Here is a 20,504-nt window from a genome sequence, read left to right as displayed (position 1 = left end):
ACACAGACCAGATCTACTGACTTCAAAGAGAATCCGCTGACTTGCCTCACTTTAGGTCTTGGTAAAAATGACTTTTTTTTTTTTTTTTTTAACATATGAAAGACTACTCATTTTATTTGCATTTTAGGGTATTGAGAAGGAGAATGGAATGGGAATAGGTCATGGTTTCTTTTTCTAAAAATAGACAATGTGTTGATAGCAAGGTTTGTAAACAGTATTTTACACAAAGACAGAGCCATATTTACTGTGGTGTAATGGAATGTAATCTGACAACTATTTTATATAACCTGAAATGCAGAGTATTTGAGGTACCAGTGATTTATAAGACGAATGTTTACCTCTGATTTTATTTACATTATCAAAATCTCTAAATAAGGTTATTCAACATTAACCAAGCTTTTATGGAAGGTGATAGATGGGGAGAAGAGCAATACTAAGCTTCTGAGAAGACAAAGGTTAACAAGGCAGATGATTTGTTTAAGGAACTGCAGGAGGATTTCTGAAATCTCTAGTGTTGCCTGTGCAGTTATGAAGACAATGGTTTTGTTCAACAACCTCAGTCTCAGTCCAGTACTCCCATTTTCTTTGCTTATCTTTGTACTTACAATGTATACACTGACTGAAAGAACATGGGAAAAACACACTGTGACAAAAGGGTACACATGCTAGCATCATTAGAAGGATGCAGTGGACAGGAGGAGAAAAAGATTTCTGTGGTTTTCTGCATAAAAATGGATTGCTATTTCCCATTTCAATTGTGATGGTGTCATGGAGACTCTGACCAATTTCTTGTCCTTCAACTGTATGGCAGGCATTTGGTAGGCTGACATGTTCAAATTTCAATAGATAAAACAAAGCTGTGCATGAATTTTTTTTATTTTTTTTTTAATGCAACACCATTTCTGGAGGCCTGAGCAATAACAGGCTCAATGGAACATTATTAAGACAGTTAAAATGAAAAATGGAAGTGTATAGGAATAAGAGGTCTGTGTAGGTTTAAAACAAGGACCAGGAGCAGCTAAAATGACAACCCTCTTGGAAGTCAGACTTAGTAGTTCGCTATACAGAAAAAGACAAAGCAAGAACATATCCTGAATGATGCTGAGGGAGGGAAAGAGAGAAAGCCAACCAGTAGTCATTGATGGATCACATTGGGATAATGCTGGGCCACACACCCTTGTCAGTTCACTCTGATGAAAAAAGAATGAACTAGGAAAATCCTATATTACACACAACTTTTAGAAACCAGAGATTTAGTTTGTGAGAAGCCAACACAAAAGATGTGGAGATACTAGGACAGCATTTAGGGCTTAAGAATAATGGAGAAAACAAACTGGAAAACAATTAACACTGGTATGAAACTATGCCCAGACTCAGTAAAGGAGTTGGAGAAGGAATGACTCTCTGAAAGCAGCTATGCAACATATTTCTAAAACTAATACATGAAAAGGAGCTGCACATTTCATTTGAAGAGAAAACGATTATGTTTAAAAATAGCCCACTGTGTATTGTTAATTTCTGTGTAAATTCTTCTCTGAATTGACTTGTGGTTTCTTGGTTATTCCACATTTTTAATGGACTTTGTAGGAGTTTTTGAGAGAAAGACACTAAATGCAGCTCTTCTACTCTCAGGTACTGTTAAGACTGCTCCTGAATATATAAACAATTCTCAGTCAAGTCTTCAAGACAAATGCAAGCAGTTCTACAGCTATTTAGACAAGATTATTTGCTGTTGAAAATTATTTTAGCTCTGCTGCAAAATGAAGTTATACAGCTGACATTTGGCTCCTGGAATATTCCTGAGGCAGTTACTTCTCTGTTATTCATAAGCAATAAGCAATTGCCTAAAAGCATATGGCTTTCTGTTCCCTGAACAGTAGCAGAATTTTTACAAATGAGAGCAGGGTGAAAAGAGGTATCAGCATTCCCCTGGCTCTAATTCCAACACAGCTTTAGTCCTTATGGATTAGAAAAAGACAACATGAATGCACCGATCTTTGTGGGATCCCCTGCTATTTGTCTCATAAAGGGATTAGGGAATAACTGAAACTAGTATGTAATCAGCTGTGTTTTCTTCTAGCTACTGCTTTACTTCTTCCCACCCCCCAAAAAATTCTCCTCCAATAATTTTATGAAATAACTTCTTATCTAAGCATACTGCCTGTTCTATTGTACAGTCATAACATTCTCTCCACTTTGACAAGTGTCTTCATTGATGAATTTGGCTAGGGTGATCATCAGCTACGCTGAATCGTTGTCAGCATTGTTCAAGACAGCCACATCGAAGTCCTACACAAAGTCTTCTTGGCACTCCTTTGTTCATCTCTTTCTTTTTCCTCCTTCCATGCATGAAGTTTTGCTGAAATATCTCATCCTCTTTTAGTTCAAGTGAAACCACCAACACACATACAAGTAGAAGGTAGCAACGCTCACAGTTTGATTTGCTCTATCCTGTTAGCAAGGTTAGCAACCTTAATGCAATTGAACTGTTTCTAGTCCCACCAGTGTTAATCCCATATTGAGTATTAGAAACACTACTGATCTCCAAAGAGACTTTTCTTAGATGCAAGGATGTATGTAGACATAACCTTCACAAATCAGTATTATGCATGCCCTTGACCACCTTAGCTTATTGTGAACAAGCCAATTCTTCTGTAGCGAGTCAGTTCACAAATTATTGCAAATAGTAGAAAGGGTCTAAATCTACTGAAGAGCTTATTTGCAAAAAGTTCATGTTGCATATGGTTCTACCTACATAAGTGTTAGTAATAAGACTTGAAATTAAAACAGCTACACTTTTCTAAAGCTCCCTGTTCTGGTGAAAAGTGATTACCTTGTCCGACTAACAATACCAAAATATACAGAGGCTAGTTTGTGGCTGTCTGTAGTAGCCCATGGAAACATACCTTAGGACTAGATATGTATACAATAACATGTCCATCATTGTGACAATAACTTTATTCCATTTCTGACACGGGTTGGAAAATAAACAGTAATTATACGAAATTAAATTCTTTGTTTAGGGGCTAAATGGGTTAAATATATTACCCCTCCCATAGGTTAGGAAGACAAGAGTAATTTATTTACAAGAAAATAAAACACAACTCAGCTTTCGAATTTCATACTAGTCTGAAGGATATGAAGCAAAGGTAACTTTTTTATAGCTTAAAAAAAAAAAGAAAAAAGAAAAAACAGAATAAAGCAGGCAAGTGTAAGTGATGAGGAACTGTAATGGTAATGTTTTGTGATATTGGGCAGTATCTGGCTAAACTGTCTACTGGACAAGCCAGCCAGGCCTAAAAAAGTAGCATGCAGAGCAGAGCAGATTTTCTTCCAGGGTAATAGATTCAATTGTCCATGATGGTCAGAAAAATTTTAATATAAAAGGTCACTAATATTAGTCAAGTAAGGCGATATAACTATGCACAATAAATAGCAGAGAATGATAATATCAGTTTAAAGTTGTACATTTGGTTTTCTAAAACCTCACAGGAAATACGTTATTAAGTCCAACCCTCACCATTAGAAGTGGAAAAACATTACAGCACCTTCTAGAAAGAAAGCAGTAGCAAATCTGATGTTTGATTTAAAGAACAGCTATTTTACCAGAAAATAAATAAAATAAATTTAAAAACAACTCTTCCAAATTTTGTAGGACTGGCGAGATGCTCAAAGCATTAAGGTGCCTCGTTTCAAAGATATGACAAAAAAAGGAGACTCCAGTATCTGTATAAATTTCAAACATTTCCAAAATGGCAGGGGAGCACTTTCTCCTCTTAAATGTATGAACCATATAATCTTGTGGAATGGCCCTTCCTGCTCAGGCTGTTTCATGGAAAGCAGACATCCTTACAAATATCCAGAGAAATGCTAAAAATGATAAACAAAAACTCCAAAATCAAGATGCTGTTTTTGTTTTCCCTTGCTAGAAACCCAAGTCACTTCCCATACTGGTGCTACAAAGTTTTGTTTTTCAAGATCCCCAAAGAAACTGTATACAGTGTTGTCCTTCTCTCTTGTGTTTCCTCTTGTAGTTTGATTAGATCTCTTCATCCCTCCAAAATATTTAGTTCCTCTAGTACTCTACTGTTTTGTGCAGATAGAAGGGAATACTCTTGTTCAGGTGGGAATTTCAGCTTGAGGGTAAATATAAGTAATTGGTCCAATGGAATAAACTTCAGAGCAAACATACCTGAGCTGAATTTCATATTGCCCTGCATGTCGAGACTGCACATTCCTCAAAATCAGTGTGAAGATATCTTCATTTTGCAGGATTTCACACCCTTTTCCTGGCAATATTTCTTGCCCATCTTTAAACCAGTGAACGGTGGGGAAAGGATCTCCAGCAATGGCACAGGATATAAGGACATTTTGCCCAGGAGCTGCCGTCACTGATCTTGGTTTGCTAATGAACCAGGGCTGAATACCATCCTGAGGTTCTGTAGTTTACAAACAGAATTTACAATCAGGAGAAAATGCCAAGGTTGAAATTAATTTCAGGTGTAGCAAAAAAAGAAAAACAAAGTTGTTTTGAACATACAGGGTGTAAGTTTTTAATCTGAAAATAAACCAGGCTTTAATTTTGGAAGTCACTTGTGTTAGTACTAAAATTAATCATTTACTTGGCACTTTACTGGCTCAATCCAAACTTGTATTAAGGGCAAAACAAAGGGACTTTAAAGTTGCCCTAAAAGGAATCTTGAACATTTGTCTGTAGAGAATACGGATAGGAATAGCTTTAAGGGCAACTAACATTACTCTGACTGCTGTTTAGATCAGAGATCATGAATTAAATCATTAGGAATTGCATAAAATTGCATTTAAGATATAATGCTGACTCTGATGCTAGACCTCAGGGAAGGTCTGAATTCAGAGCAGACAATGACAACTGACTACAGACCCACCCCTTAAGGCACAGCTCGCTGAAATCCTGGAGTTAAGATCCTTTATACTAAAAATAATGAAAGCTTCCTGTCAATCTCCAATTATTTGAAGTAATGACTATGGGAAAATAGTTGGCTTACAGCAAGATTAGATAAAGTCTAGTGTCATGAAGGTAGTGAATACCCAAATCATGGTAAGTTTGGAGGTACTTCAGTGTTTACTGTGGGATTTACATCATACGTGGAGATTCAAAGCCAAATTTTCTGCATGCGGTTCTCAAATTGCAGAAATCATGTGTTCCTCACCCGCTAATGCTAAAATACCTGGCTCCTAGACAGCTTTTCCAAATAGTCAGTGCTTTAATTAGAAAGAAAAACATCATTAAATGGTTTACATTAAGTCCATAGCTAAGTAAGCCTCGTAATTATAATCTGAAGCTGCATTTAGCAGAAGTTTTGCACTGTCCCTAGGAATAGGACTCAGGAATGCATTTTTGAAATAGTAACATAATGTTCCAGAGTGAAATCATTTTTTTAAAGTTGCTTCTGCTCAATATCCTTTTTAATTCAGATGCAGAGACTGAAAACTCCTAGTATCCTTCACAACAGACCTTATAAACACTCATCTACTTTAAATAGACAGCACTCCAGCACATTAGAATTATTTCCTTTTTGCATTTCCTAAGGTGGAGAACAATGTTTATACCTTGTACCGTCAATGTAGCCTGCGTTTGAGTTTCTCCTAATTCATTCCAGGCTTCACAGGTATATTTGCCTGTGTCTTCAGGAAATACTTCCTGGATGTACAGACTGTACTCATTGCCTTTCTTCTCAAAATGGAAATCCTCTGTCTCCTGGATTTCTTTCCCATTGTGCAGCCAGATAATTTCAGGAGGTGGGTTAGCTGAAAAACAGCAAAGAACAAAAATTAGAGACATACACAAAAAAAAACAAAAACCAACCAACCAACCAAACAAACAAAAAAAACCCCACCAAATTCTAATTAAGAAAATGACAGAGTTTGGCTGTTTTCTGCCACCTGTCTGCAGTGGCATCTGCAAAACTTTCAGGAATTTCACTAACTCTGCTGATGCTGTGCAATGTAGAACAGTTCTAAGTCTGTCTTACTAGAGTTAAAATGCAAATGAATAAGCATGTATACAATAGGGAGGGGAAATGATTTCTAGTTACCACTAAGGTACCTGCAAGGGTTTCTATTACCAAAGTTCATACCAGGACTGCTCTCTTCTGCGGTGTTAATCCTACCCCAGCTGACAGGAATTCAGTCTTGCCCTGTTCAAAACAAAGGCTTTTACAAGTCCTCTGAGATTTAGTTTTAGTTCATCAGGACTTGATAATGACCTGACAATTATTCCAGTAAAGAAACACTTGTACAGGTCCGAACAATGTTCATGCACCCTGAAGAACAGACTAGACTATCCTAGTTTTCAGTTTTTAAAAACTAGTTCCTTGAAATATTATTTTCAAATACAAAGACACCTGCTAGAAGAAGAGGAGAATGGCAAAAAGTGCAGCAGGACTGAAAATGTTTAAATGATACTGTTCTATGTCTACATACCTGATACCTCCACTGTCATTATCACTTGACTTCCATCCATTACCTTGAGGTCAGTCAGGCCTTTAAGGAAGATGGGTGCAAAAGTCTTGTTTAACTTGACAGCCTGTGCACTTTCTGCCTTCTTGCTGCTCTTCTTTTCTGTGAAGTCAAGAAGGGAAAAAAAGTGATCTCTTACTGCAATTTTCATTACAAGCTTTGATGTTAGGTTCAAACTGATTTGAAGCGAGTGGTCTCGTTTCAGTTCTCACAAGGACACATCACTGAAGCCACTCCAATACAGCTGTTTTTTCTGCCAGTACTCCAAGCAGGAAGACAGGAAATCAGAATTGAATTGTCTTTCCTGCAGAGACCTTCCTAAGTCATTATTAACACATATGATTGAATATCACAAAGAAGTTTGCAGTCATTTCCCCCAAGTACATATTCTCAGGTACAAAAAGAAAAAATAACAAAGAACAATAACTTGTAAACAACAAATCAATACCTTTAACCAGTGCAAAATTCACATAAAAATCTTAAAATAAGTTACAAGCTTCTACTCTCATCGAGTAGTTAAAAATTTAAACTCACATGAATAGAGGATTTGCCACTGTATGAAACTAGAAACCAGTTAGTCAGTTAGATGGTCAATGTCAAATGGATTTGAGAACAGCTAAAAGTTTACCATACTCCTCTTGTATGTTACACTTAGCCAACTGATTGATGATGGGAAAGTCTGAAACCTGAAGTTATCAACACACAGCATGAAACAAATTGTTGGATTGGGGCTTTTTTCTTTTCTCTTGAGGCTATATAATCAAGTGACTAGTGCTGGAGTTAACTTAGTGACTCTTAAAAATAAATCTAGCTGTGATACATTTCCAGTACCTGCAGTGTTTTTCTCCACCTTGTATTAAGAGACAATGATGCAAGGTCATTTAACTGTGTCCTATACGGCACACTAGACCAGGAAAGATTCTTCTGCTCTAAAAACCATAGCTAAGACACTTTTGGAGACGAAGTAGTGATCATGACCAAAGGTAGGAAGTCATAAATATTTATCGGTCACTTGGATACACTTTTTGTTTTGTTTAGCTTGAGTTCAGACTTCTTACGTCTTACCTCTAAAATGCCAACCCTAGTTTCTGTCCATACATGAAAATAACTTCATTTTGCTTATTTCTACCCTCAACATTTTCAAAGGTATATCAAGATCATCCAAAACAGTATTACAGTAACACAAAGTGCCAGACTGGAAAAAAACAGATATTTCTACAATAAGAATAAGCTGAAAGCACCTAACTAAGCAAGTCCACTGAATTTCCTGGAGGCCAACAGTTAAGCTTCTCCCAGGGCTATTTGAGCTCTATGTAAATTTGGAAGCTGCCTGAAGAGGAAGTTTTTCCTCTTCTCTAGCAAAGGTTTTTCTAGCCAAAGTCTTGTCCTGCTGGCTTACGTTGATCTTTTCCTGGCACTGAGCAGCAAGACGTTGATGCATGTGAGAATGGAAATATGGGACCTGACTGAGACTCACTCAGAGCTTAGTGTTATGGACTTTGTAGTCTGAAAAGCTTGATTTTAAACCATGTTCACCAGTCTTAGTGCGTCCTATAGTACCTGCTTGTGGGTACTGATACTGTACAGAAAATGCATGTGAAGTTGGGTCAAACCCATCTACACTAATAAACCATTGTGGTTCACCATATTCCTAGGTTTTGTACTGTTTACTCAGGGAAACTGCTACTTACAACTACCAGACTAAGCAATATTAGCACATATTCCTTCACTACTCCAGTGCACTGCAGAAAATCCCTTTGTACCTTAAACAGAAACAGACCTGTCAGGGGAAGCAGAAATCCATATAAGGTGAAAAAGAGATGGAAGTCTTATTTCATTTTAAGTTTCAGAGGAAACTGGATATAATTACACAGAGGAACATTAAGATCGATTATTAAGTCTGAGATATTGAAAACCTGGGGATCACCTCAGGGACAGAAACAAAGGCAACTTTGTGTATCATACCCTTTCTGAAGACATTCCTACCTTTGAACACTGTTTGATTTAGTCCAGTCCTTTAAGCACTGCATAATTTCTTGATACCTGTTACAGAGCGGGAATAAAAATGGTTCCCTTTCTATTGCTGATGTTCTTTGGAGCATTGGAACAGTGAAGACATTTCTTCAGCAACAGATATGTAATCTTCTGCATATAAAAACTCAAAAATGTCTAAGCAGTTATAAATTACACCCAAGTCAGCATCACATCGGAAATTAGAGGCTTGGTCATGGCTAAGACTACCTGTATTCGTTTTCAAATGTTTGGCATCCAGGACAGAATAAATATATGACTAAAAAGACTGACTCCATAGCAACTTGAACAGGCGTTCTTCAAAAACATTCTACTTTTACCTCTTATTTTTTTATATATATATTTTTTAAATAGGATATCTGATTTTATGCTACTGCTGTTCAATAGTGGTCAGTAGCCTATGTTTATCCTACCAAATCATTTAAGCAGAATATCACCAAAATTGTCTACAATTTTTTCACCTGGTAGCAACAAATAAAAATATTTAAATTCTAGTCCCTAAACACTATTTGTTCATTAAGAAAGCATAGGGGCTCATTTCATGTAACAATTCTTCCTTAAGATCTGATATTGTAGACTTCTAGATTTAGGAAAAAAAAAAAAACAACAACAACAAACCAAACAAACAATACAAACCAATTGATTTACTGACAACTTTAGTTTTTAGCAAATGTTTTATGCAAAACACCAGAGTTAGTTTTAGATAAGTTAGTTTTGTTTAGTCTTAGTCTAAAATCACTGCATTTTCTCAGAAGGGACAGATGTAATCACGTAAAGGGCAAGTTACAAGGTCTGAATCTTAACTATTTTCAAATTCTGAGGCTTGTAAATGCTTTTAGCTGTTAATTTATTACATAGCAGCATGCAGTGACTCAGTGCTCCTCTGACAAAGGCTTTAACGTTTCACAGTTTTACCATGAGGTAGCAGTAGTTTACATTTTCACAGCTTATATTAATGTACCTAAGCTTTTCTTAAATTTTACAGATCATTTGGAAAAAGAGAAATCAACTTGATTTTGGAGGGTACTTGGGAAAAGAGAGACACTACTCATTCACTGAGCTGCAGACAACATTCACCTGGCTGCAGAGCCCAGAGCAAGAGGAAGAGAAAGAAGAAAGCATCAGTACTACTCCAAGCTCAGGTACTGCTAGCCACTATGTTTCTGACGGAAAAAACAAAACAACAACAACAAAACAACACAAAACCAAAAAGAGCACATCCTCTTTTACAGTACTGTGGGGGTATTTTTGCAGCCAAAACTGCAAACAATAAAAATATATCACACATGGCACCAGAAAGAAAATCCAGAACCTAAAGAAAATTGTCTGACATTGGCATTGAGGGCATGACTTTGCTATATGCCTACCCACCCTCAAGCTTAATCAACTGGATGTGAAATAGAGGAGATCTGATCTCTTCCTATTATGTTAATGCGCTCTAATCACCTACAGCCATTTAACATCTCCCCCACCACTCTTACTTCTTATTGCTTCCAATTAGGAGTAGGTTTACCTTTAAGAACGAAAAGAAGGAATATTAGAGTTAACACATAACAATACTGTCATAGTGACCACAAGAATTTCTACCCTGAGTAGCTAATTGTCTCCCTCCTCTTCCTTTCCCCAGTCAGCTTTTGCTGCTGCAGGGAGTTCACCCTATGCGGATCATGCCAAAGCATTTGTGAGAAACATCGGAAAGCACTAGATAGTGTGGGCTTGATAAAACACAGGTACATTTCAATAACTTGTTTTCAGACCGCGACTAGTTTAGTTTGCAGTAGCTTATAAAAAGTCTCAATTTTTAAGCACAACTATTGGTTTCATGCAGGTCAAATCAGGCAAGATAATACAAAAAATACTGTGATTTTCTCAAAGCCTGATTATAGAGCGCTGAATTCTCAAAGGTTCCACTAAAATTATGGGCTCAAGAAGTCTAACAGCTCTTTGCACAGAGCTGTGGTCTGGCATAATGCATAAGCCCATCTGGGGCAGTCTCTGAAGAGCTGCAGTGTCTTGTCATTTCAACAAGCTTTTGATAAGGCATTACACAAGATGACAGATTTAAAAGCCCACCACAATGATCCCACTTATATGTTTCCTATGTTTTTTGCCTTTCCTCAGGTTTTAATATGCATGAATGTTGGAAAATGTCAAGTAATAAGATGCACAGCTCAGTGGGAAACAAACAAGATACTCCACATCTGCCACTCAAAAGAGGTTGGTGCTTAGCCTGGAAGACCAGAAATAGTAAACAAGGCATTTAAAGATTACCTTATATACCCACATATGTTTTTCTACAAAGCAAGTGTAATAAAGGCTTTTCCCACAGTATCGCCTTACCCCCGAGGGTTCATTTTTTATTAGAAAGACACTCTAATAAGCATTCGAATCTGTGTTTAAAGAAAAAAAAAACACATTTAGTGCATTAAATCCACACAGATTAAGGAGAATTCAAATGCTTCCAGTTATTATTATTATTTTTTAAACATAAAGATGGATTCTCAGCATATTTGGAAGGCAATGGTAAAGAGATACATTGCTTCAGATACAAAACTTTCCATTCATCTCTTACACTGCTCTCCTGTGTTTGTGCAATCAATAGTAAATTAATCCCTCTTCAGCTACAATATCAGACATCTATTTATTAACCTCTATTAATAGAAATTTAAGGTGAAAAAATGCTTTTCTATTCTTTGTCTTTTAAGCCACAACTTCAAAAATACTTTGCATCAATTTAACCTCCGCATATCTGCAGACAGGAAATTATTGCAAGACTAATATTAATGTTAGCTGTGGGCCCGAGCCAAAATACACTTGAATTTTTAAAAACCTAGACCTAGTGAATCAGAGAAGAGAACTTGAAACATTTATACCGTAGAATGATAAGCAGAGGTGGGTTATTGTGTTGAAGGTGTATACATAAAAGAAAAAGTCAGTAGAATATTCATGCTGCTCTGAAGTTAGCCCACTACAAATCAGTTGTACCATACACATATACCTGCAAGTACTTACTTATTAAGGTAAAAGATAAATTTATGCACACAGAAGGAAAAAATGAGTCAATAGCCTCACTACGGCACTTTAATTCCTAGATTTGCTATTGAAGCTAGAGTGAAGCAGAAAGTCCAGATAAGGACACAAACTTTAAGATTTCCAAAGACTGAATTTGGGTTCTACCTGGCCTCTAGATAAAACAGTTAACATTTTATGGACATTGTCTTTTCTAAGAAATTTTCTTGCTTGTTTGCCTGCCCAGAGGTACTGAAGACTTATTAATATGAGCTGCAGAATGCTGACATCTCCTGTTGAAATATCAGGACTTCAGCACGCTTCACACTGCACAGAATAACAGAAAAGTAGAGGTCAGAAGGGATCTCTGGAGACTGTCTAGCCCAACCCCCTGCTCGAGCAGGGTCAGCTACAGCCCTGAACATATACACCATCAATGCAATAACTCAGCTGCAGAGGATCAGGGTTACAACTGGTTAGAGGTCAGGGACACGCAAAGAATAGAAAGTTTGCTGCGTTATGTTCAGAACACTGCAAACACGCTGTTTAGTCTTATGAGAGATTTAATTATACTCAAGGAATCTGTTTGCCAGAATCACATGGTTAACTGCCAAATAATGCCTAGCGTGAGCCGTGCGAAAGGACTGCCTCAGCAACATTTACCATTTATGGTGTTTAAATATCATTTTGGCTCAGAGGCTAATATGTCAACTGAGCTGAGGGGAATGCTTAACTCAAAGCGCTCTCCATGTGAGCGAGCTCAGAGAGAGAAGCAGCAGATTTCACTAAAATCTTTCAAAGAAAACCTCAGATTCACACATATACATACAGCCAAAGCTGTAAAGTAGCCTGGCCAGATGAACCAGACATTTTGAAAGGAGTTTCACCTCTCCAAATATTTCCAGTGTAAATAAATCCAGCTGTTACTGGATCTCACGTTAACAATGTTATCATCTCAAAAAAATGATGTTGTTACTGTTATTATTATTATTATTATTATTATTTTTACAAGGCAGAAAATTGATATTAGGACACTCATCTCATCTGTCTCAGACTTGAAGTGAGAGAGTAAAAATATGCTCTGCAACTTTTCCAAGAATCGCAAACTTGGTTTATACTGGCATAAAAAAAAATGAGACCTCTATACACTTGAGACATGCAGGGACATTTCTCCTTTATTAAAGATCTCAGGTTGGTATGCCATTTTGCAAACTTTGGTCATGAGAACTAGACATTTAACGACCTAGCAGTGTTTTTCACATATCTAACTCCCATCATCTAGTTCTGCAGTTGTAATCGGGTTTTGTACATGGAAGGCAAGGCTTAAATATCCTTGGGAGATGCTTTGTAGTTACAGACTGGATGCTATGCCCTGCATGCATTACACAGAAATATTAACCCCAGACTAACAATGCCCTAAGCCTATATTAGCCAGGGTGGTTAGGGATATACAAAGGAAGCTGAGTTCCACTTTATCCAGCTTGGCAATCTATTTATTTTACTGCAGTACTGCAGGATAGTCATCCAGCCTCTCCTGCAGCTCTGTGTACATTCTTTCTTCTTTGAGTCTTTCCCTCTGTATGGGATGTCACCAGGTCTTCAGCATTTTAACCTCTGCTTTGTCTATTCAGTTTCTTCTGCAGCCCACAGCATTTGAAAGAGATGTCACTCCAGAAATCCTACTATCAAAAGGCTGATAATACCAGTAAGACCCATTATTTGTGAGAAAAGTGGTCAAAAATCTCCATTTATTCTGCAGAGGACTACAAAGTAGCCAGCTGGTTTCAATGCAGAGCACTTCACAGTCAGTAGACCAAATCCGCAGTGACAGTCTCACTGGAAGTTTTGCAGTCAAAGAGCTGTTTGCTTTTGCCTTCAGAACCATCTGCCTTATTAATGACTAACCCTGTTCGTGAACTATTTACGTCAAGTGATTGCTGCTCTTTTGTCACTGCCACAGACAGCAACTCCATGGAAGGCCGGAGAGTGTGTGCATCTACCAAATGCATTTATACAGCAGCTCAGCTGGCCCTCTGCTAATAAATTCCCCAACATTAGCTAGTCCACTAGAAATTCACTCCGATATCTGCACTAATATAGCATTGTTGCAAACACAATTATACCAGTCTGACATGGAGAACTGCAGAAAAGGTGATTCGTATATGTGTGATCAATCCAGGTTAGCTCTGTAGCGAAAAATGTGCATCCAGCTGAGGCAGAATTTCACCTTTGCATGTCCAGTGTCAATTTCTCTTTGGCCACACAGGTAGAATTTAACTTAACTGCAACGCATATTGAAGTACTGAGATACCACTTTGATCATTAGAAAAAGCATGGGCTCTGTATGAGCAGAAATGGAATGGAAGCACAACAGGAACAACAGTCACATAAAGTGCAAGTGTCCCCGAGGATGGCATTAACAAAGAGTTAAAACCTCATTAGCCCTTCCCTCCCCAGATAAATCCACACCAGCAACAAAGTTGTAGTATGGCTTTGTTTGTGCTCAGTTGTCTCTTCTTGATGAACTCATATTGGAAAACAAAACAAAACAGAAAACGAAGATATTATCCTGAAAAAAAGGCATAGTGTGTCCGTGGGACTGTAGTCAAGGCAAGGTCTGACTAAAATGAAGCCATATGGAAACCTCCAATCATATACAGCTACATGAAGTTCCTGCCCTCTGTTCCTTTCCTCTACTTCAAAGAAATTACTTGCTCATTAGGACTTACACAGTAACCTGTGTTAAAGTGCTTAAACTTTTCTGTATCACACATTTTTCCAATTTCTAAAATCAAAACCTTATACCTCTAAAAGTATCATTGTTTGACAAAATTACATTTTACAAAGAAGAGTGAAAACAGGTGTTAGAGCGGTGTATATGCCTAGATAGGTACATTTTGCAACCCAGATGTTCATACTACAAATCCTGTTATGCTGCTTCTGTTATGTGGTCAATTCTGCCTTTAAAGGCAAGAGAACTGTATAGACTTGCAAAATTATTGAGGACAAGGCAGGACCTGCTAATATTCAGCATGGGGCCCTGTGTTTGTAGGGAGAGGTTTGTTGCTAATTCTTCTTGACTCGGTAAGAAATGACATTTTTGTAGTAGGACAAGGATGGGATACTTCTCACTACTATCTGTCCACAACAGTCGAGTTTCATGACATCTGCTCTCCAAGGTCAGTACTTGCCTTTGACTGTGACAGGGCAGAAAGCAAGATGGGCCTAAGCAGCATACGAGCATTTATGCCTAGTGGAAATGCCCTGCCAACAGCTAGGTTGGACTTGGCACATAGAAAAGAAACCTTACCCTCTTCATGTTTTCATTTGGGAGAAAAGGCTAAGGACAAAAAATATTATTTTTTGTTGTTGTTGCTGTTCTGTTTAGTTTTCCTTCAGAAAATTAGTAGCACTATGAAAGAAATGAGAATGAAAATGGAATTCCTGAGAGTCTGACTTGTTTGGTCAGTTTACTCAGAGGAGCTTTGTTTTCAATTTGGGTGTCCATAATAACCTAGAATGCTAATACTAGAATCTATACTGTAACCCAGTAAGACGCTTAAAGAACACATTGATAAATTTTTAAGACTAAACTGAAGAAACATACCTTCAAGAGTTCACCATCCTTACTTGGCCTTATACACTCCAGCTTATGTACTTAAAATTTCCAGATTTATCTGTAGTCACCTAAATCAAACACAAATGTTCCCCTGAGGTAAACTCATCTCCCCTTTTCATCTTACTTTGGCCTTCCTCTCCCTATAACCCTACTTTTCCCCCTGCATAGTGCTGTTCATAAAGTAATTCTTCATTTTTCCCCTTTATAGTTCTTCTCTCTCTGCACATGCTGAATATCCCTTTCTTACACAATCATAAATCTTTTTCGTGGTTGTCCCATTTCCCTAGACTATTGATAATACTATTCACAAAAGTTTTCTCATTTATACTCAGACATGCACATCACCCTACTCTCAAACCAATCTCTTTTGTCCACTGAATCCTTTGATTGAGAGACATTTTTTAATGATTATTTTCTTGGATATGTGACAAAAATCTTACTGGACACTGACGCCCTCTGCTTTTCCCTAACCGTTGGCTATACTCTTCTGCTTATGCAAGAATTTTCCTTCTGTAAGTAAAACTTCTATGAGATTTTTGCACTGGAGCATATATATGCTTATTTGTATATATGTTTTACATCAGTGGGTGATGCAAGGTAATCAAGAGGCTTCTAAAATACGGCCAACAGTTCTGTTACCAAATCCAAGAGACATAAATAGAAAGGGACAAAACTTCACATTAACAGAAGTGCAAATTGCCTTAAACAGTGAGAAGAGAAGGCACAGATATATCCTTAGAGGCTGTCTTAATGCCCCTAAGATTTTAATTCACAATTTGGGAAACTGCTTGGTTAAAGATGTATTCCACTTTTTGATTTGTAGTTTAAAGGTAAACATTAAACTTACAGGTGCACTTCCATCTGTATCTCTCTCTCTGCCTAAGTATGAGGCACTAGATGTGAAAAGCTTACCTGTTATAACAGGTTGCTTCTAGCACTTGGCCATTTTACCTGTGATGTTCTTGGGTATATAGTAATTTTAACTGGTACATAATCAGTCTGCAGACTAAGTTTTTCATTGGCGAGTACTCTATATGACGTAGTCATGACTGATGGTACAAAAGTGACTAAAATATGTTTGCTCTTTTTCATTTGTTTAGCAATGTATGCAAAAAAGGACTCTGCTTTGATAAATTCAGGTTACTCTTATATGCATGGTAAGGAAGTTCAGTGAAGCTAGGTTGGAATAGGATTCATAGAAGTAAAATAAACTGGGTAAATTCCTAACCGCATGAAAAATTAGGAGAAAGTCCAGAAAATGAATGCAGATAGAAATGATGCTTACTGTTAAAAAACAAGTCCATTTTCCTCCAAACCAACAAAAACAAACAACAAACCACCCACTCTTAACTGTATTAACTGTCAGCCATTAGTTTTGATTAGGGCTTCTTCCCTTCCCGCAGCTTGCCTACCTCAAATCTACTGCACAACAATGATTTCTGTAAGGTTTTACAGTCAACCTAATTCAATAAGATAATTTGATGCCTGACTGAATTTGCACTAACTAATCCATATCAGCTGCTTTTGGAAACATTCTTTGGGGTAATGACATATCCATGCTTTCAAAATTACTCAGGTGTATATTCAGTTAACGGGCTTTATATGTTTTTTGACAACTTCCACTTTTCAGTTAAAACTAGAACATCATAGAATTTGGCAATCCAAATGGGGAGTTTACCCCTGGACCAACATAGAATCATTCCTAAGACTGTTAACAAAACCATCTGTTTTCTGTCATTCTGGTATACAATAGTTAAAAGTTAACAGTTGAGAACACCATCAGATGTAGGGGGTTTTCTTGTTGTTGTTTTTCTTTTGAAATTAAATATATTTTTTTTCTGTCAGCTTTGTTTTTCATTTATAAAAAAATTAATACAATTCTTGCCATTTAACTTTTGCTCATTCTGCAATCACTCATCCCTCATTTGTATCCAAATTTGGTTTCCCTTTTTCTGGAAATGGCTTATATCAAGAAGCTGTCTTTAGAGAACTTTGTTTGTATTGATGGCACAAATCCTATGTCATTAAAAGCTTCCACACATGTTTAGCTTTTGTCCCTCATTTTTGGTCTCTAGCTGGCATTGTTCTTCATGTTTGGTCTTGAGGTTCTGAAAGAAGGCAATTTATTAAAAAAATGCAGCTCAGTCTTACAAGGATTACAGCTGTTACTGACCCACGCATAGTGCTGGACCAAGAACTTTAGGACACTCTTGAAAGCACTGGAACAGAGTTTCTTTGATAGCTAATATTAGCTCTGCTTACAACAGCTTACCTCTGACCTTTCAATGTAGAAACAAAAAAACCTTGCTTTCATTTAGTGCTCTGAACCAGTTCTTACATAGCCAAGCAGTTCCACCAGGCTACTGGTCTGGAATGCCTTCTGGACATTTAACAAGACTAGACTCATGCATTTTGGAAAGTCTTCTATAGTCCTTTATATTTATGTTATGCTTCAAATACAGCAAATTATTTTCAAATAAATATTGGCTTTGAAAAACTGTCACAACTATTTCATCACTCTTGACAAGTAAGACATCACACTTCACTTACCTTAGGCAGAAATATTTGAGAAACAAAGCTGTAGCCTCTCAATTAAGGATTCAAAGAGAGGTTGCTTATCGCAGTGATTACCTTCTTTAGAAGATGACTATCTGTGAGAGGTCATTCTGAGATTGAAAGGAAAATAACCCATGACCTAAAGACAGTGTCTCTAATGAGTGGAAGAAAAGACTCCTACCTGAAAGCCTTTCTTCAACCTGCTTATATTTTACAGTCCCGCTCACACCAGACAGAAAAGTGACAGGAACAAAAGAAACTGGTTTTCCACATAACATCTCCCTTCACTGCTCAGATAAACTGGTTACTAGAGCAGGGACTCTGACAGGCTTTCAGGTGACTCTAATCTGCTTGTCCAATGATCAATGAACGACTACAGTGATTGGATTACAAGGGCTACTAGTTCCCTACATAGATATTTATGCTGGGGAGGCTGCACTAAAAAAAAAAATAACAAAAAAAAAAACCAAAACACAACCCTGTGAACTGAAAGTGGCTGGGGAGAAAGAGGAACAGGTGTGAAATCAGGAAAGTGCAGTGCTGGCAGGGAGGAAGAAATGAGGTCAAGAGCCAATAAACAGAAGCAGCAGCATTTGCTGAATAGTGTTTGCTCACTGAGGGAGGCAGCATTAGGCCTCTGTTCAAGAAAGCAATGTACAGAAGACCAGCATCAGCAAAACAGTTCTGGGTGGCTGTAGAGCACCAGAGCCCACCGGACCATCCTAGCTCCAAGCATGTGCTACTGCTATCGCCAGCCAGGCTTTGTGCACTCCCTCTTAAAATCAATGCTACTTCTGCCTGGCATGAGGAGGCACAGGAAGTCCACATGGTGAAAGAAGAGCTGCAGTAGGTCAGATGTTTTGTTTGTCATCTACAGCTGGGCAGAACTGTAAGACAGAAGGACATTCTCCTGGTATAATATATATAATATATTATATATTATATATTATATAATATATAATATATAATATATAATATATAATATATAATATATAATATATAATATATAATATATAATATATAATATATAATATATAATATATAATATATAATATATAATATATAATATATTCTCCTGGCCCTCGTGTAACAAGCACTCCAGCTTGATACACTGGAAAAAGGAAATAACTGCCTCTCTTACATGCACACCCTGTTTGCAAAAGAAAAAAAGCTTTCTACACACAGTATTAGTTTGGTACAGAACAATAATAGATTGATCCCATCATTTGTCCCATCCCTCCTCCTGCTCTCCCTCACCCTTGTATCTTGTGTAGCACACCCAGGAATTGGTGTGAATGTCAGGTGGTTAAATATCCCTTTGACACATCTTTGCTACAGGTAGGTCTCACTTATGGTTCCTTGTCAGTGAATAGTTAACTGACAGAGACAATTACATATCAGAAGGCTTATCTGAGGTATGAGGCAGACCTGAAGAACAGCTGCTGTGCCTCGGAGTTGGCCTTAATTCCGACTATACCAGTTATTACCACTTGTCATCTTGTCCATATACTTCAACTGTCACAGCTACAGCATAGCACTATAACTGACTCATTATATGTACAGCCAAGTCAATTAACCTCTCCTCGGCACATTTTTCTAATCATAAAAAACTAGTTTAAAAGGTCAAAGACCTTGGCAAAAAACTGAGTAATATTAATATTCAACCTCAGTGTCTACTATCACCTTCAGTATATAATCACTGAAAATACATTTCAGGTGACCTGAATGTACCCTACATCTGGCTGTTAAGAAGCTGGGATTTTTTATTTTTTTATTTTTTTTATTTTTAATGAGATGCATGGTATATTTAGAAAATGGCTTGGATACTTATTTTCATATCACAAAACATCTGGAAAATTGTAGTATTAAATGTTGACTAATTTACAATAACAGCAAGAACTCAGTCATTTATACAGCAGTTAAAAACTTACAGAAAAACTTGCACGTCAGCCCCAAAGCTTCTCAAACTTTGATTTTGCTGTGTATGGAAAATGATGTATAAGTCTGAGTGAAGAAAAAAATCTAACATTTTCAGAGTGACAAATGGTACTGTTGCGGGAAAAGGGAGGTCTGTCACAATGTTTGAGTAATCTGGACTGTTTCTTACCTCTTAGGTTTTCTTGCATTAGACTAATTAATCTAGCATTTCATCCAGTGCACCCCGCTCACTGGAGAATTCAGTTAGAAAACATTCTGATGGTGAAGATATTTTCTAGGCTGGTTTTTCAAAAAAGTGCCACTCATTCTCTGGAGCTCATCTCTAACCTACATTACAGCTTTAAGAAACCACCATCACAGAGAAGACAACTGTCAGGATTCAATTTAGTCTACTTAGTCTTTCACAAGACCAGAATTAGCTTCACCTTGATTAACTTACTTTCTTCAGAGACTACCTAGTGTCCCTTTAGTCAGCCTGCCTTTAAGTGATCTTCACAAGAATGATTAGTTTGAATTTGTTTAATTTTTAAGACACTTAATACTTAATACACTATCTATAAGAAGTGTGGGACTTTTGCAACAAGATGCCAAAAGCCTCCTACAAATGGCTAAATGCCTTCAGCTTTTTTCTTATAAATCCAAGGAAGGACTGAGGTTGCTGGCCACAAGGCAGAATTTATCCTGCTCAGTAATAAGGAAGAAAAAGACAATTATAAATAACTATAAAGCCAAGAGCGATGATTTGGAAGGAAGATGATTTCTGACACTGGTCTGATACTGATAATATGTCAAGAAGGTTAATTCTGTCTTAGATTAAATACAAATTACATTTCAGGTACAAAAAGAAAATATT

At 37.2% G+C, this 20,504-nt stretch overlaps 1 protein-coding gene across 6 annotated transcripts in view; it reads right to left on the bottom strand.

The window, feature by feature from the left end:
* MYLK (myosin light chain kinase) overlaps positions 1–20,504 on the bottom strand; it is a 211,858-nt gene that overhangs the window by 78,316 nt on the left and 113,038 nt on the right. For 5 of the 6 annotated variants that reach the window (XM_080601101.1, XM_080601098.1, XM_080601099.1 and 2 more), the window contains 3 exons: positions 6,463–6,600; positions 5,590–5,787; positions 4,193–4,439 (listed from right to left, as the gene is read on the bottom strand). In XM_080601101.1, coding sequence (XP_080457227.1) covers positions 4,193–4,439; positions 5,590–5,787; positions 6,463–6,600 — 583 coding nt within the window. Of the gene's footprint in view, positions 1–4,192; positions 4,440–5,589; positions 5,788–6,462; positions 6,601–17,894; positions 18,007–20,504 lie in introns of those variants that run through there. The other variant, XM_080601103.1, reaches the window with a different exon arrangement.

The sequence above is a fragment of the Anser brachyrhynchus genome, assembly GCF_964034855.1.
Source record: "Anser brachyrhynchus genome assembly, chromosome: 7".
Taxonomy (NCBI): domain Eukaryota; kingdom Metazoa; phylum Chordata; class Aves; order Anseriformes; family Anatidae; genus Anser; species Anser brachyrhynchus.
The sequence above is the reverse complement of the archived record's forward strand: the minus strand, read 5'-3'. Positions and strand labels throughout refer to the sequence as shown.